Source organism: Procambarus clarkii, chromosome 23 (assembly GCF_040958095.1).
Source record: "Procambarus clarkii isolate CNS0578487 chromosome 23, FALCON_Pclarkii_2.0, whole genome shotgun sequence".
Taxonomy (NCBI): domain Eukaryota; kingdom Metazoa; phylum Arthropoda; class Malacostraca; order Decapoda; family Cambaridae; genus Procambarus; species Procambarus clarkii.
Genome location: NC_091172.1, coordinates 8060458 through 8079133, shown reverse-complemented (window position 1 = coordinate 8079133; position 18676 = coordinate 8060458). Strand labels below are relative to the sequence as shown.

At 42.1% G+C, this 18676-nt stretch overlaps 1 protein-coding gene across 7 annotated transcripts in view; it reads right to left on the bottom strand.

Annotated features, from left to right (window-relative positions):
- Oatp26F (Organic anion transporting polypeptide 26F) overlaps positions 1–18676 on the bottom strand; it is a 152677-nt gene continuing 134001 nt past the window's right edge. For all 7 annotated transcript variants that reach the window (XM_045751636.2, XM_045751638.2, XM_045751637.2 and 4 more), the window contains 11 exons: positions 18482–18559; positions 17916–18133; positions 17297–17468; positions 16832–16934; positions 14975–15096; positions 13999–14256; positions 13485–13680; positions 9385–9547; positions 4905–5131; positions 2635–2817; positions 1–1576 (listed from right to left, as the gene is read on the bottom strand). In XM_045751636.2, coding sequence (XP_045607592.1) covers positions 1348–1576; positions 2635–2817; positions 4905–5131; positions 9385–9547; positions 13485–13680; positions 13999–14256; positions 14975–15096; positions 16832–16934; positions 17297–17468; positions 17916–18133; positions 18482–18559 — 1949 coding nt within the window. In that variant the 3' untranslated portion in view covers positions 1–1347. The remainder of the gene's footprint in view (positions 1577–2634; positions 2818–4904; positions 5132–9384; positions 9548–13484; positions 13681–13998; positions 14257–14974; positions 15097–16831; positions 16935–17296; positions 17469–17915; positions 18134–18481; positions 18560–18676) is intronic.

The window sequence follows — 18676 nt, the reverse complement described above, 5'->3', positions numbered from 1 at the left end:
AAACTTTTATAAAAAATTTATTAAATAATCTTATGGAATGTGCTGAAACTACATTAACAAAAAGATCAAATAATTTGAGAATCTTCTAAACTGGAATTTCATGGTATCACATTTTTTGTAAGGAGTACTTAGAATACTAAATAATTTAAGATTTATTATACAGTATATACTTGAAACTTATTTTACACGTCACTTTCAAAGGTCTTCTAACATATTTGTAAATATTCTACAAAAATAGACTTGCTTATTTAATTCATAAAGCTATTAACAATCGAGAACCAACAAAAAATATATATTAGGGATTTGTCCCTTTTGTCTGGAACCCGACCCATATTGCAAGGAACTCTACCCTTATTTCAGGTATCCACCTTAATTTTTTTGCAGGCACCATACCTTTATCTTTTAAGTAAATGATCCATATTTTTAGGCATCCAGCCCTAACTGGCACTTCAAGATATTGTCACAATACAAAGAACGTGTCTGGAGCTGTTATACGAGCCCCATCTGGCTGCTTTTTAATATGGATTATATTTAAAATTAAACTTAATGTCTGGACGGATAAGAATAATTTGCTACACTAAATTAAATGAGAGTAGATATAATCCATAGTTAACAGCACTCCAGACACTGAAAGTAACTCGCTGGTTATTGTTTTAACTCAAGCGTCTTTATACCCACACTGTGTTCTCGTCTAAAAGTGACATAGGTGCTCGATCACAACATGTTTGTACCGGTGCTACATACTATGGGGGAGAGGGCAAGATAAACAGGTTTTGGTGTGTTCTTCAAAACCGTATGATCATTTCTGACAGGTTTGGCTCTCCAAGAACACTTCAGGGCAAAAACAGCTTTATAAATCTAGAGTCATGGCCTTATATATCAACCACAAAATTATGTTTTTTATACAAAATAAACATGATGAATTGATCAGTAATGATTATTAAATGTCGTGCATTTTAAGACCAGCTGATTACTGTACACAACTTTCTCAAAATGCCCAGCTAAAAAAAATATTAAATGTAATATAAATTCAAGTAAAATTCATTGTAGAGATAAATTAGCTATGAAGATAAAATATATAAGGTTGCTATGTTTAATATAAAAAATACAAATAAAATATGCAGGCATAGAAATGCCCAAAATTAAACAAACGTACACGAACACAAGACGTCAACACTAACAAAGGATTGTCAATAAAAAATAGTACCAAAGACCTAGACCAGTATTTTGTCGTAGAATAAAAAAAAATATATATACACACGCATGAGCACATTCACGCGCACGCACAAGCGCGTGCACACATTCACGCACGCACGCACAACTTAAGTTCTATGCCAGTGCTGCTTCTCACGAGAAATCCGCTGCAGGGTTATCAATGCCTCTCAGGTCCTTCACATTTTTGGAGTCCTTGGTGTGTGGTGAATGTGAAGGAGCGTGAGGGGCGTCAGTGGCGCAGTAAGTGGTGGCGGGCGAGGCTGCACCGCGGCCCTCCGCTGGAGCATCATACAGCCACCAAGACACGAAGAAGAGCACCGTAGATAAAAACTTGAAGATGATCGAGATGCCCATCATGTATCTGCCAAAGGTAAGATCCAGTAAAGGAGACGGATGGTAACGTTTTTAACGAGTATGAGAGCCGTGTTATCCCCCATGCATCAGACTTCCGCAAGATTTGTCAGAAACCAGCAAACTGGCATGTGACATTACCCATGTGCTTAGAGGTGGTAAATACAAAGGGAGAGAGTAGGTGAATATGGGCATGGCACTTAACTGTGTTAATGAATAGCAGATGAATAATAAGTAGAGCTCTTAAATTCAAAGAGGCAAGAGATAGCATTAAAAGATTCATCAAGATACTGAGCAGCAGACGAAGCAGGAAGAGAACCGACCTTACTGATAAGCAGCTTGGACTGTATTTTGTTAGGACTGACATACATTTATCTGAATGTGCTTCTCAACCTGCTCTCGCACAAGACAGTACATATATGACATTGCCCAATGTTAATATTTGGCATATTAATAAGTACATATGTGGTATATTCCAAGTCATATTTTGTTTTCAAGGTATAAACTCTTCCTATAGATTTGCTATACACCAGTTTTAATATTAGGAATTTCTTTGTTGTATTAAACAATAGAGATTTTATACAAAATTGACAATATCCCGAGTTACTTTACAATTTAAATATTTAACTTTTGTTTTATTATTTTTATAAAACTGTCATATCAATATAGGTTAAGTGCTAAGTGTAATTAAGAAGCAATAAGATGCTTATCTTAACATACTAAGAAGGTTAGGTCGGTGTTTTCTATTCAGCTTTTCAGGGTAAACTCAAATATTCACAAAAAAATTGTATGCCACATATGCACTTATTAATAAGCCAAATATTGACTATAAGCAAGTGCCAACCGCAAGAAGTATTGTTCCCGTTGAACAATACACTTGACATGATCTTGCTGAAGAGACCGAAGCTCATGATACAGAAATGACAAATTAATCTTCCCATATAGAAGTGACATATATACACCAGCCCGTACAGAAATTATCTCACCTCAAACTGATGAGAATTCTGCTAAAGTTAAGCAGGAAAGGCCTTACATCAAGGGCTTGCACACACACACACACACACTCACCTGCTCATATAGAAATTGTCATAGCTTCTACAGGCACCGCCCTTGCCGCAAGTTGACTGCCACAGGATGCACGTGTTGTCAATGAGAGCACCAAAGAGGATTGGTCCCGGAATGGTGCCCAGTAGACGAACCACTATCCACTGGAGGCCCAGCGCAAACGAGCGGTGAGAGTCGGGCACACACCTGTAGCACAAGAGGACGGTGTTAGGTGTCCCAAACGTTACAGTATTTATCCCCTGTTCCTTCATCATTGAAAAAAGCCCCTCTCACTGTACTCTTATTAACTGCATAATAATGAACCAAACCATGCAATAAATTCCACAAGTATGGAAAATGCTCTTAATTATAAATATTACAATAATAATTTTTCTACAAAAATATTAGAGGGGTCTGAGGGACAATTTTTATAAAGAAAGGTAAGAAGTTGGGTTTTTCTAATGCATATATTCATCCCATCCTCCTGTTAAGGTAGTACATATAGTAACGCTGTGGACCATATAATGGCGTGATGGAAAGCAATCTTTACTATTGAATTTGGACAAACCAGGAAAGTTTTTGTACTGATGTTGCGGAAAAAAAACTTAACCTAACCTCCCTAGGCCTAATATATACTATCTGAGGCCTAATATAGTACATATATATTTGCTATACTAGGACTAAGAATACTTAAGTTTGGTATTTATCTATTTTCAGACTAACGTAAATAATACTAAATTCTATTATTCAATTGTCCAATACGTCTATGTATATACGATGGTCCACACAGTTACAAAAAGTATTATCTAAACAGGATAGTTTGGTGTATTTTACTTGAATATCCCCGAAGGCTACTATCTCCCTAGTGGCCTCGATGGGGACAGAAGTCTGGAATTTTGACAAAGGTACTGCCCAATGATCCTGAGAATTTTTTTCTATTTGGATTTTAAAATGAAGTGATAGTTTGTCATTTATAGCTATGGCAAGTGGGCAGTTCCATGGGTTTATAACCATGTGGTGAGCCTGAAGATGTTGCATCTGTATGCTTTTTAGACTTTTTAAAGAAGTAGTTTAGATAAACATCCTCAACTTGTTCAGTATTTTAAAGGTCTGGTTTGAAGCATTAGGCTTGTGGCCCTCACCCATTCCTGGTATGAGAGCTGACAGTTCTGGAATGATTTTTGTCACACTATTGAATTTCCTCCAAGGCACATATGTCTTTTTGAAGGAGTGGTCGATGATTGGATACAGTAGTCCAGATGGGGAACAAACACTTGTACAGTTGAATAACCACTTTCGTTTCCATGAAATTAAACGATCGTTTGACTATTCCTAAGGTTTGGTAGACTTCCAACCCCCCCCCCCCCCCCCCCGTGAAGTTCCCACTTGTACAACAATTTTCAATTCCTGATGCATGAAAACTCATAGGTCCTTTCCTTCATCAATATCCTGTATAAGAGTGTTGTCGATATGATATTATTGTCCCTCTTCTACCTGCCCCCGCTTCCCACCTCTCCCCATTCTCTCCCAATATATATATTATATATATAAGCGCATGCAATATTTATTGTATGATCCATGCAGCATTTATATGACACATGCAATATTTATATACAGTATTGTATTCCACTCATTCGGTATGTTGGGGAAGTGATCTGTCACCCAGCAAGTACCCGAATACATGAAATCTCATCCCCAGGAAAATGCAGCATAACAGCATTTTTAGTGATGCATGGTACGTCTTTTTCCTAGGATTTTGCAACAGCATTTTGCTCCAGAATTGGTGTACATTTTACCTATAAACAAAAAATAATCCAACACTATCAATTTATCGTCTTGCCTAGTTCAGCTGGTGCTTGAATTACTCCTTCAATAAAACCTACACCTTTCTAGAGCAGAAATATCACTCGTAGTGGACGGATGTCAACAAGACTGTAAACACTTGCACCACACCTGAAAAACCTTAATGTTGATCTTTTCTACCTATAGATTTAACGAGCCTATCTTCTGTCTGCACTAAGGACTTCTTGCGTGATGTTAATCTTCACATGCGAGTGATCACTTATGATATGACTCATACCACTGAATGTCATATTTAACTTACTGGCTCATACCAGTGTCTCGTTCACGTGAAGCAGGTAACACACAAGTCACTCCTCCTGTGCAACAATTAATGTGTGTCACGTGATCCCTTGATTACATTAAGATGTGAACACTAAAGGGTGAAACACACTGGTCATGATGAAGAACTTGACACCAAAACAAATCATACATGTGAAAGCATAAAAACTTACCTCAAGGTACCTGAGAGAGCAGGTAAACTAATGATAAAAGTAAGAATCATCACAACGAAGAATATGACTAGGAAGATGGCCATGAGTGAACACCCTGCAGGACATTTCTCTCTGAGGGCGGAGTCAGGGGCCAGTCGTGCGTCCCCCACCCCGGCCCTGATGCTGGGGGCGGGGGGGACCTGGTGGGCGGGGGTCACGCCCGCCACACACACACATCCTGTGAACACCTGTGGACACACACACACAAGCACAAACTCAAAAAATTATAAAATAATGATATACAAATAAAATATAAAACAAAATGCAGGAGACACTGGATATCCTCCTAAGAAACCAAGACGCCAAAACAGTTTCCCGAGGAGGAAAGCAGAAGCTAAGCTCTTTTAGCGCGTGATTTCATAATAAAATTTATATATGAAAAAGCTGGCAAAATTCACAAGCCAAGACAAGCCATAAATACGCCTTGGATCAACACACGGGTTTAAGGTTCATGGCATCAGTGTTTGAGGATAAGTCTTGCACAGCAACTTAATAGCAAAAAGATTATGTACATTTCAGAACCCAACTTGAAATCAACTAATTTAAAACAACAAATTCCAATATATAGGTACATTATCAAACAAAAAATACAAAGTCAATGTCCATTTTTAACATTGTCCAAGTATAACTTGGTAAAATATTCACGACAAAAGTACACACGATGAACCTAATCCATGTTTACAAAGTGTCAGCTATGGTGAAAAGGACCTCAAGTCAAGTTCTGAGCCTACAATGTTTAATAGTTACTCGCTACTGTCCTAATTACTGAAGACAAAAAAAATTGGAACTAGTAACATTCGAGTCTTGTTGTTGGTTCTGCACTAGATTTGCATCAATATTTAGCTTCGTGCAGTCTCACAGCCAGTCAAGGAGCGGCTTTAGCATACAAATATGAGGCTCCGACTCCTAACAAACAAGCAAGGTCCGCTAGGAGTTCTCAGGTTGTACCTCAGGGTGGCCAGAAGGTACGGGATCTTGTCCATGATCATCAGGAAGAAGAAGGTGGAAAATCCGGTCATGACAGCAGGGAGGGTGCGGCACACTGAGGGACAGCCGAGGCCCACAGCTTGGTAGGGTGCTTCTGGGCCTCCATCACTCACGTCACTCCTTGTACTCACGTTGCTTAATCCCTCCAAGCACGTACACTCACTGTAATGCTGTACAACTCCCTACATTGTACACATTACCTAGCTTATTCATTTTCTAGTGCAGTAAATCTACCGTAATGCTGTGTCTTTCTACATTGTGTCAACTTCAGGTAATGCTGTACAATTCTGAACATTTTACAATGCATTCCGATTTTTCAATTGAATATACAACCTAGGGTAATTCTAGTCTAATTGGAATAGTGATGAAAACAAAGCACGAGGTTTTAACAAGACCTCTTTAGTGCTGCACTGAGACAAGTATGTGTGTACACGGCACCAATTTGACTTTAAATATAACAAAAAATTAAGCAACATTTACAGATGCGAAATTAGTGGTTATTTTTGCAGTCAAATCTTAAATGTGACTACTAGCCATTGCACTGCATCTTATTGTAAAGATAGAAAAACCCAGTTACAAGTTTCGAATGTCAATCTTAGTTACAATTTTTCAAATAATTTATAATTAATTTCATCTTTACCCGCACCATTTACTGCAGACTAAACAAATCTATTATGGTAATGTAATATGTGAAGCCACACATCTGTCATGGGAATTCAGTCACATGTATCATTCACTTAATATATTTGACTAAATGTATTAAGTGTATTTATTTATATTAAATATATAAATAAATAGACACAGGTGTTCCACAGTGCATTACACGCATGACTCTGCCAATTGCCTTATGCATAGTTACTGAATTTCCGTAAGCATTTTAATTCGCAGCATCACCATCAAATGTCTACTTGACTGCCTCATAGCAATCTAGTTTCTTGCCTCAGCATACATATGACAGTGGCACAGTGCCAAGATGCCATGCAACCTGCACTTCACGACCTGGTTACTCCTTCACGAGTCTTCATATTTGATGTGCAATGCCCGCTAGTTTGGAGAAATGTAAAAATAACACTACAGTCCTACAGAGGTATACGAGAACCAGTCTGGTGATGCTGTTAATGTGGACTATTGCATATAAAGTCACAATCCAGAGAAGGTGCCCCAAATGAATTTGGAAATTCATCCCATGTATCATAATACTGTGTCCATTATTTTTGTTTTACTTTTGGGAGTACATTGATATACATTAAATGAACAAATCCATAAGGGCCGTGACGAGGATTTGTTCATTTGATGCATCACGTTAGTGTGATTTCTGTGTGTATTGATATACATTGTATATCAATGATATACATTACAATGATTTACATTGATATACATTGTATTACCGTGTCTGACAACCTCATCACTAAAATGTCTCAAGACAGCAAATATACCTGTGTCACTCCTTATGGTTTTATGTCAATTGTCTGCATGCCTGCCTGATATGTATTCAGATACTCTTAAACAGAATTCAGCCAAACTTGGCAATATGGTGGAGGGCCTCCTAGGTGATGCTCCCACGAACAAGCGACATTCACCTCCAAACCCACAAGTTTTGGTTCTGGCGAGCCAGCCCTGTGTGCTCTGTTCAACCATATACAATGATGATTTTACAGTACTGCGTGTAGTTAAGGTGTTCACTTTTCAAAGTGAAGGAAAGACCCAATATGTGTAATTATTAAAATCCAAATTTTCGGATGTAAACTACATCCTTTCTCAAGGTGCTGTATACATTGTTCTGAGCAAGAATCTAGAAGCTGGAATCTAGAGCTCTATACTATCTCTATAGAATCTAGATTCTAAAGGAAAATAAATATTTTAGTAAAGTAGTTGAGATTAACATTAAAATTATTATTAAGGAAGGAAAACTAACTGATGTCAATAATTCACACAAGCACAGACCTTGTAGTGTCCAGAGTAGGGAAAATGATTGTGGGACTCCGCCCACAGTTCCCAGAAATCAGGATAATTGAGCATTCTTCAGAAACTTCCACATACTGTACCCTGGCAAGTCCCTGGGGGGAACATGATTACAACGACATGTGAATATTGATGCCAAGTGAGGCGCTCTCATAGACATATAAACGCAAGTTCCTAGAATCTTGTTCAGAACATTGTATAACGCACCTTGAGTAAGGATGTAGGTTACATCCGAAAATTTGGTTTTTAACACACTTGTACATATATTGGATCCTTGAGCAGTGGATGTCTTGTAAATGATGGATGGTCCTTTTTTACTCCTTGGTGGCCTGCTCGGTGTCCGAACCCAAGTTTTTTTTTCTGCTCTGCCTCTGAGCGTTGGCCCTGTGATGTGCTTTACTGGTTCGGCCTTGTACTCTGATCTTCACATCTGGCTTTTTGACGAGTGTTTGTCATGTCTATGGCATTCCGGTGGCTTGGTTGCTGGTGTCCTACCTGTGGTCTTCTTCAAGAGGCAGTATGAAGTGTCACAGCACTCTGTCATTTTCTTTCTCGTTATTGCTGTTCTTTCATTTCTGAGCAGGTAGTTCTCTACTTTTTGTTTTTTCCTTTTTCTTGATTGGTATCTTATGCCAGATACTGTCACCTCATATCGTGTGGAATTGTTGGAGCCACTGCAGCTGGTTTTCAGGGTCGCTCTGCTCCATTTTGCAAACTGTCTTATGCATTTCCCCTCCAGCTTGCTCATGGCCACCTGAGCCTGCTTGGTTCTTTGACAGTGTTCTTTCGTTTCTTTGATCCGCTCGCTTTACAAAGTCCCCTTCAGTCTGGGATTGTTTCTTAAGGGTTTTGTTCTTGGTTTCTGTTGCCTCCGGTTGTTGGGTGGGGAAGTTTCATGCTCTCCTCCGGCACTGGGCCTTTTGCTCTTTTTGGCCCTATTGGGCAATTTTTTTTTGCTTGCAGCCGTCTCCTCTTCTGGCGAAGTACGACTTGGTTGGCTTCCGAAGAGGTCCTTTGATAAATGATGCTTGGTTGGTCTGGCCAGGGGTAAATCGTGTGTTGTGTCTGGTAAAGGCTTTTTCCTTGTATAATATTTAGAGTGTATAATATTTATTTATTTATTATGTGTATATATATATATATATATATATATATATATATATATATATATATATATATATATATATATATATATATATATATATATATATATATATATTATACACACGTGCACACGTGCACACAAGCATGCCTGTCCCCCAGAGCAGATACATCTGCTTCTTCATAGCACTGAATTTGTATCCCTTGGACTAGGAGACCAATCACTTATACAGTGGGTTGAGGGTCAATATCTTATTCAGTAAGGTAGCTCAATTTCCTGCATGCCATCATATTATTTTGTCTTCAGTTATAACTACATCAGTTAGGAGAATACACAAATCCTTATCTTAACGCTATTTGTGAATACAACATACAACAGAAAATATGTTACCTTAAGACCATCCTGCCCCTTCTCCATACCGGTGCAGCCGGCATGGCAAGGGGAGAAGTACATGACATTATTGGTGCCACAGATAGGGTCATAAGCCACGTCCTGGCACCCACAGTCAGTGTTGCACCACGATGTCAGGTTCGGCGAACTTGGTGTCACAGACCTTCCAAACAAACTACACATTAATCCAAATCGATTTTATAAAATTAGAAATGAGTTATGTATTGTTTATAGATGTATTTCTGTGGGGAGCCAGGACGTGGCTCCCCACAGGAGTTATCGGGCTAATATGTGATACATTAAACCGGGGCATTAGTATATGGAGTTCAGCCTATTAGGGATCACGAGCCAGAACCTGGCCCCCTCAGAAAGGTGCAGGGAGCAATGGCCGTGAAAAAACCCCTTGGTTGTGGGTTTTCCTTATCTACCATCGACCGGGATTAGGTACCCAGAAAGGTAGGCACAACAAAAACCCCACATAGAAAGAAAATTACAACTTAAAACAAATAAGAGGCAGAACTCCCTCTAATCCCAAGGAAACAAGCAAACGTCACACTCCACCGCTGCATCGTTACTCTGCGCAGCCCTTCCCTCCCCAAGAGAAAGGGGGAGCCTCGGACCTCCCCACGCCGGCTACCTAGCACTCCAGTTCATGTGCTAATGTGGTCCGGGGCGGATGTCTTCTCTGGCCTCGAATTCAAAGGCAGTGTTTTGCCTTCGTGGCAACCTCTGCTGTGTTGTGGGTGGGTGCCAGATGTCCTCAAGAGTACTGGGGCTGCATGCACTTATGGGCATCTTTCCCTAGTCGCCCTGTGAGTACTGCCCTTGCGTGTTAGGATTCTTTTCCCTGGTGCGTTTGGAAACTATTTCCGTAGGGGTTTTTGCTGCTCGGTATTTACCCCGCTCTTGGGGTTGCTTCCATGTCTCTCCCTCCAGAGGCATTGCTGAGGTTGAGGTCACGCCTTCGGCCGTTTCTGGGGGTGGGGGGTGTCCCGGGTCACTTAGCAGTTGCTTGAGCAGTTGTGCTGGAGTTTGAACTTCACTGTGCTAGTCTGCCCGCTGGGTCGGGTTTGGCTTTGGCGTCTATCTTGGTTCCTTCGAGGATGTCCCTTCTGCTTCTCTCGCGATCGCTGGGTTTGTCCTCCTTGGGCCTTGCATTGGTTGCTGCGCTGCCAGATTCCTCTTCGGGATTTTTGGGGTTCAGTGCCTTGGCGCCTACCTGAGCCCTCTGTCAATGCATTCATGGACGTCTCTCTCGACTGGGGCTTTATGACCAGTGCTCACCAGGCTGGCCAGGGACGATGGGGTCCATCCTTCTGTTAGGCTCACAGCACAGCGCAGGAGTTCGCAATGGTTTGGTTGTCGCTTTGGAAGGTTTTGGTCTCTCCAGGTTCGACCATCTGGTTCTATTCGGACTGTTCTCTGGTGGTTCATTGCCTGACCTGCAGAGGGTTCCTTCGGTCCTTGCCTCTTTGGGGCTGGTCGCTACGAGTGGCTCGTCCGCTGGATTCTCGGGGTTTGACTCTCCATGCAGTTCATATCCGGGGAAGTGTACAACTTCCTAGTAGACGGCCTGTCTGTTCATTCCCGTCCACTGAATGGATGGTCGATGCCGACTCCTTCAGTTGGCTCTGCCGGACGTACAGAATCCTGGATGTGAACCACTTCGCCTCAGTGTGGTCTCTGCATCTCTCAATCTATATGGCGCCCTTCCACGACTGCGAGGCTGTCGTGGTGGATGCCTTTTTGGCAGGACTGGTCGAAGTGTGGTTGCCTGTACCTCTTCCCCTAGGTCCAGCTGTTGCTTTGAATTCTGGCTCAGTTGGAGTCCAACCAAGGAAGAGTAGTCCTCATGGCCCCTTGTTGGCTGGCCCAGCTTTGGTTTCAGCCTCTGCTTGTTCGATGTGTGAACCTGAGGCGTTTTCCGTGGCTCCGCCTCTTCCAGCAGGTCGGTCCAGTCAAGTACACGACTGGTTTGGTCTTCTCCTCTGCTCTTAGCATCTGGCCTTTTTGACGCAGTTTTATCACAATTTGTATGGTGATCGCGTGGGTTCATTAATGGTGTCCCACCCGAGACCGTTGTCTTGGCGACTGTATGAAGTTTCCTGGCGTTCTTTCCACCATTTTCTCTCTTCGTAAGTTGTCTTCTGTTTCTGATTAGGTTGTCTTGTCTTTTCTGTCTTGGCTTTTTCAGGACTCATTTAATAACTATTACTGTCGCCTCGTATCGGGCTGCGCTAGAGGAGCCGCTCCAGCTTGCATTCATGGTGAATGTCTTCTGTTCCATTCTGTAAGCATTCTTGTGCCTTGTTTCCACCTCCGGCCTGCTTATGTGCCACCTGAGTCATCCTGGTCTTTAGACAGGGTGCTTTCCTATCTTTCCTCTCCTTGGTTTGTAGTGGCCCCTTCGGTTCAAGATTGTTTTTCCAAGACTCTCTTTCTGTTGGCATTGGCCTCTAAGGGCTGGGTCGGTGAGTTTCATGCTCTCCTCTGGCACAGGGGTTTCTGCCCTTTTGGTCTTGGTGGTCGGTTTGTTTGGTTGCAGCCGTCTCTTTTTCTGATGAAGAACGAGATGGCTGCTTTCCGGAGGGGTCCTTGGGGCATTGATGCTGGGTTGGTCAGGCCGGGGATGCATCATGTTTTGTGCCCGGTTGCGGCTCTTTACCATTATCTGTGCACTTCGGCTTCGGTGGCTGGGGATGCGCTTTGGGTTGATCCGGTTTCCCCTCGTTCCCTGTTCCAGGGCTCTGTTCTCCCAGGTCGTCCGCAGGGTTATTAATTCTATCCAGCCTGCGGTCTATCCTCATGCCCATGACATTAGGAAGTTTGCTGCATTGGTTACCGTGTTTGGCAACATATCCTGGGCTGATTTACGGGTACGGGTTGTTTGATGCAATTTTTCTACGTACTTTAATCACTCCAGTACATACTGGGAAAATAGACCCCATGAAGGGATTTTGAAGGTCGAACAGGGTCTTGGCCTCCCATTATTTAGTTAATGACCCTGCTCCTGGGCATTCCTGTGTTGCTTTGGGTCGCAGGTTGCAGCCAGTTGTCTCAACTTAGCGTTGAGGAGTGTGTGGCGGCCGCCTCCTGGGCAAGCCCCTCTTTTCCTTGTTTTTGGTTATGTAGCTCCAGAGAGCCATAGGGGCTCCCCACAGAAAACCCTTGTTGAATGTAATAAAACGCTATTTTCTGTGTGAGCTCCAGAGGCCCCCTGGCAACCTTCTCTCCCTCCCTCTGGTCGGCGGTTTGTCGCGTTGTTTGATGCTTAGCTTCCAAACTGGAGTGCTAGGTAGCCAGCACTCGGTGGTCTGAAACTCCCCCCTATTCCCGTCTCAGGGAGGAGAAGCCTGCACAGATGAGTGACGCGGCAGTAGAGTATGATATTTGCTTGTATCCTTGGGATTGGAGTGAGTTTTGTCTCTCTTTTTGGTTTTTAGTTTTAATTTTCTTACCATGTGGGGTTTGTTTGTTATGCCTACCTTTCTGGGTGCCTAACCCTGGTCGATGGCAGATAAGGAAAACCTCCAACCATGGGGTTTTCCAGGGCCATTGCTCCCCGCACCTCTCCGAGACCCCAGGTTCTGGCTCGTGGTCCCCTGTAGGCTTAACTCCACAGACTAATGCCCCGATCTAATGTATCACACATTAGCCCTATAACTCCAGGGTGCCCCCGGGGCTTCACCATTTTAAATGGGGGAGCCCCATTTAAAAAACCAGCGTTGAATTACATTCAATGCTGGTTTTTGTAATTGTCAAGTCTCACTTAGCATAGCACGGCATAGTAACCTGAATAACATCAATTCTTAATTTTTAGTGTAATCATCTATTTCCCCATGAAGGGAATACATTAGTTTACTTACAAATTCAGTATGGTAACATGTACAATTGCTGTACTGAATAATGAAATTTGCTTCTAAAAACATTACAAATCTAATTGATATAATACAATGGTTTTTCATTTATCAGGGAATATGTTGTCAAAAGCAATTTTTCTACGTACTTTAATCACTCCAGTACATACTGGGAATTTAGTTTGTATTCCAAATATACGAACAGAAATTGACAGGCATATTTCAGCCACAGAGCAAACTTACTTATTACTATAGTCAACATTGACCCCTGCGAAGTCAATGTTAGGGCACGAAATAACGAAGGTGAAGCAAGAAAGGAGGCAGATGAGAGAGAATATTATGCACATCTTGAGGATCCCGGAGCAGCGCAGCTGTAAACGCTTCACCAGCCACCCTCCGAGGAAGGTGCCGCCGCCGCCTGCCGGCACCACCACGAATCCTGCAGCAATATACAACCTCATAATCTTTGACACCTTCTCCCCTTGTGAGATGGAAACCAACGATGTGAACTATCTTTGTCAGGGGGGGTCTATTCATGCACACAACTATCTCAGTTTACACCGGAACGCCAAAGGTAACAACAGTGGACATTTGTCAAATAAGCAACTTATATACTGAGGAACTAAAATTATATAAATGTACATTACAAAGAATGTAAGTATAATAAATTGCATTGGTACCATCAAAATTATATCTTCTGTTTCTATTACAAAAAAAAATATCAAGTAAAACACAAAATAAGACTGAACATACTTACCAACAATCAAAGCAGCATAGCTCGCCGGAATGCTAAACTGATTTTCTATAAACTTGGGCATAAAAGTAGCAAACCCTGTGAGGAGAATGCCTTCCGTGGCCCCCGCCAGAGAGAGCGCCACAAAGGTTGGGTTACACGCCAGCACCCGAACCGCTTGAGGGAGGTCCTTCAACCGCCCAAACCCTCCTGACGCAGCCACTGAGGAGCTCCCAGTTCCATGGGCCTCAGACACTCTCTCCGCCTTGATTGCCTTTGCACCTGACAAAACCAAAATAGCAACTTTAATTAGTAATTTATATTACCAATGTGGCCCTAACCCGCAATTGTCCCAGACACGTTATTAATACTCGCACAGAGTTCTCCCATTGGCATTCTGGAGTACATGTTAGTAGCTGGAAGGAGCTAGACAGTGCATGTCTTTGAATATATACAAGGATTAGGCCTCAGGACCACAAGTGAATGCCTGGCGTCTTCTTTTGATACAGTCTGTGAATAAATGCACTTGAGGGAACGATGAATATGTTAAATGAGGAGAAATAAAGTAAAAAGAAAATAAGTTGGGTTTCGGTTTTCAAACACTAGTACAGTGCCACTGCGCACTATAATATAGTGTTCAGTGAGCTCTATAGTGAGAGTTATATTGTCTTGGTGAACATTCACTGTTCGTGCTGCTGGGATGAACATTGCCACTGAAAAGTGAACAAACAAATCTCCATGCAAATATTATTCTTACTTGTGCAGACGATGAGTTACTATTAGATTATATTAATATTAAACAAAATTATGTTCTAAAACAAAATGTAAAATAATGCTTTAAAGGAGAAGCTTGACTAAATATATGTGAGTATGTAACCTAAGAAGATATTTGATCAATCATCTTAAACATATAAACATCCAGATGTAATAGCTTCATAAGCAAATACACTCTAGAAAACGACATGACAACACAATTTTAGCTTTAAAGAAAAATAATCACCTGGGAGGTGGGATGGAAAACCCATGATGGGCCAGGATATGAGGATGGAGATTGTGCCCGACACCAGGAAGCCAATCCACCAGCCTCCCAGCCACAGGTCGCTGTTTACACGCAATCCAAATCTGCAAAAATCAAGAACATATCAACATTTGACAAAATATATGACAGAATATATGTATGTACTCAGTTGTGCTGGCGGGGGTTGAGCTTCTGCTCATTGGTCCGCCTCTCAATTGTCGATCAACTGGTGTACAATCAATTGGTACAGATTCCTGAGCCAGTTGGACTATCATATCTACATTTGAAAATGTGTATGGAGTCTGCCTCCATCATATTACTACTTAATGCATTCCATTTGTTAACTACCCTGATACTGAAAAAATTGTCTCTCCGAGGCTCATTTGGGTACTAGGTTTCCAACCATGTTCCCTTGTTCACATACCACCCATGCTAAATAGTAAATCCTTATCTACCCTATCAATTCCTATGTAAATTCTATAGGTGGTGATCGCATCTCACTTAAATATTATGTCTTCCAATGTCGTGAGGTTTAGTTCCAGTAATCTTTCTTCATAGTTCATACCCCTCAGCTCGGGGACTAACCTGGTGGCACACCTCTGCCACTAGGCTGTGTACACTCGCCTAGTTGTACTTGCAGGGGTTGAGCTCTGACTCTTTTTGGTCCCGCCTCTCAACTGTCAATCAAACCGTGTACAGATTCCTGAGCCTGTTGGGCTCTATCAAATCTACATTTGAAACTGTATGAAGTCTGCCTCCACCACATCACTACTTAATGCATTCCATTTATTAACTACCCTGACACTGAAAAAATTATTTATAATGTCTCTGTGGTTCATCTGGGTACTAAGTTTCCACCTGTGTCCCTTTGTTCGTGTTCCACCCGTGCTAAAGAGTTTGTCTTTGTCCACTCTGTCAATTCCCGAGAATTTTGTAGGTGGTTATCATGTCTCCTCTCACCCTTCTGTTTTCCACGGATGTGAGGTTCAGCTCCCTTAGCCTTTCCTCGTAGCTCATACCGCTCAGTTCCGGGACCAGTCTGGTGGCATACCTCTGAATCTTCTCTAACTTTGTCTTGTGTTTAACTAGGTATGGACTCCAGGCTGGAGCTGCATACTCTAGGAGTGGTCTTACATAAGTGGTATACAAGGTCCTGAACGATTTCTTACACAAGTTTCTAAAGGCAGTTCTTATGTTGGCCAGTCTAGCATATGCCGCTGATGATATCCTTTTGATGTGGGCCTCTGGGGACAGGATCAGTGTGATATCAACCCCCAGACCTTTCTATTTGACCCTTGCAGGATATCACCTTCCAGATGGTACATTGTATTCAGGCTTCTATTACCTTCGCCTAATTTCATTAATTTACTCTTTCCCGAGTTTAACTTTAGTAGCCATTTTCTAGAACATTCCACCAGTTTGTCCAGGTCGTCCTGTAGTCTGTGTATCTTCATCTGTTTTTATTCTTTTCTTAATTTTTTCATCAGCAGCAAACATTGAGAGGAATGAGTCTATACACTCTGGAAGGTCGTTTACATATACAGTATTGCAAAATCTTCTTTACATCCCCACTGGTAATCCTAAACTCCTCTAGTGAGTGAGTGAGTGAGTGAGTGAGTGAGTGTGTGTGTGTGTGTGTGTGTGTGTGTGTGTGTGTGTGTGTGTGTGTGTGTGTGTGTGTGTGTACTATTTGTACCTGCAGGATCCCACTGTTAGCTCTTGGATCCTACCTTTCTAACCACCGACCTATTTTTCCTACATCAATGTGTTTTCAAGCGATGAAAAGTAACAACCAATATAATAAACACAATGACAAAACTTGAAGTAGCATCAACATACCTATCAGGATCGACGGACGGAGAGTCAATGTAGACTTTGAGGAACTGACCGCCCAGGAGGTAGCCGAGGGCCGGCCCCAGCACCGCCATGGCGTAGAAGATGCCTGTGTGTCAACAGCACGCCAAGGTTACCCATCAGGCAGTATGTATAGCATGTCCATCTCTGGTGCAACGCCCAGGGTTACAAAACTCAAAACATTCTAAAAAAATATTCTAATTCTTAAAATCTTTTTAAATTGTGAAGAGCGGAAATTACGTTATAAAGGACTTAACTCATTGTAAGACACCTGACAAAATATTAGCCGTTATATAACATTGATACAGAGTTATAAACAAATGTAACATGTAAACAAATATGATTGAATCAAGTCCGAGCCGAGAGCCTAAGAGTCGTCCTTTTACGCTGAACATCTAAGAACCAAGCCAGAGTTAACCCCACACCCCCTCCTCTTCCCCCAACACACACCGAGGTACATGGAGGACATCTTGACTGGCACAGACTCATCGAGGTAGGTGATGCCGAGTGTGTAGAGCGGGGTGGCGCCCACACCATGTAGGAATTGGCCCAGTACGAAGATGTGGCGGAAAGACGACAGCCAGTTCTCCACCGCCACACCACAGTGGGTCTCCCGGGTACCCTAGAACAGAGGCAAAATTTATCTTCAATGGAGAACAATAGGGAAGACTTTTGACAAGGTCCCAGCCACTAGAGTGACCCTCGGGTAAAATATTTTCCAAATAGTATTATTGGCCAGATATAATCAGATTATAGTGCATAAATAAATATTAGGCTTTAATTACTTTTTTAAAATTATCAAGTGTCAAGCTTGTAACATTTTAAAACTGCAAGTAACTGGATCTTTAAGTTAGCTGTGAATGAACTCCAATTTGTTATAAAACTGTAATAATTGTCATTTGCTTATCAATATACATACATCATAATTGTCAAATAATGAGAGAGTAACCACAGCTTCCACAAACTCTCTCACTTGTGCTACAGGACTGTGGTGAGGATGCTATGCTACACAGTGGTAAAGGACCCGCGCGGGGAGTGGCAGAGGACTCTCAGTGAGACGAAGACTTACCTCCCGCAGACAGAAGAGGATGGAGGTGAGATCGCTGCTGCTGGGGCTGTATGCTGGAGAGCCGAAGTGGGGAAGCGTGAAGACGAAGGAGCCGAGGCCGATGATGAAGACTCCCCAGCCTAGCCAGCGGGGCTTGGAGCTTCCTGGTCGCGACCCGAGGTACGACACCGGTATTGAACACAACACTGAAGCCATATCATACGCTCCAGCTATTAGGCCTGTTGGATAGTTTCAACGGCTGATTCAGTAATTACGTACCACAATATTGCAAAGCATTTCAGTAGAGCATAAGAAAATGTGCCATTTTTGGCCGTCCAGTCCTGCATTTTTCATAGCAAAAACATGTGAACTATTATGTAGGACTGGAAATGTAACCGAGTCAACTCAATTGACAATTAGATCAACCCAAAATATACGATGCATCCTTAATCGTCAAAATAATAATATATGATCTAATTTTATTTGTAATCTGAACACGTCTAGAGGTGTATGGACTGATCAGCCGTCCGGGGCGATGTCATCACTAACCGGGATGCGTGTGTATCATCCATCTCTGTTCATCTTACCTGAGTCAGTTGAGCGCAGATCAAATCTCTTCTCTATTGTAGTGATGCACACGTTCACAAAGCCGTTCACTACCATGCCTGCAAGGTCAACATGTATGTCAAACATTGCAATCTCCAGAAAACAATAACCATTATACACATTGTACTCTCAATTTGAGAAAATCTTTGGAGCAGGACGAGGATAGAACCTGCATC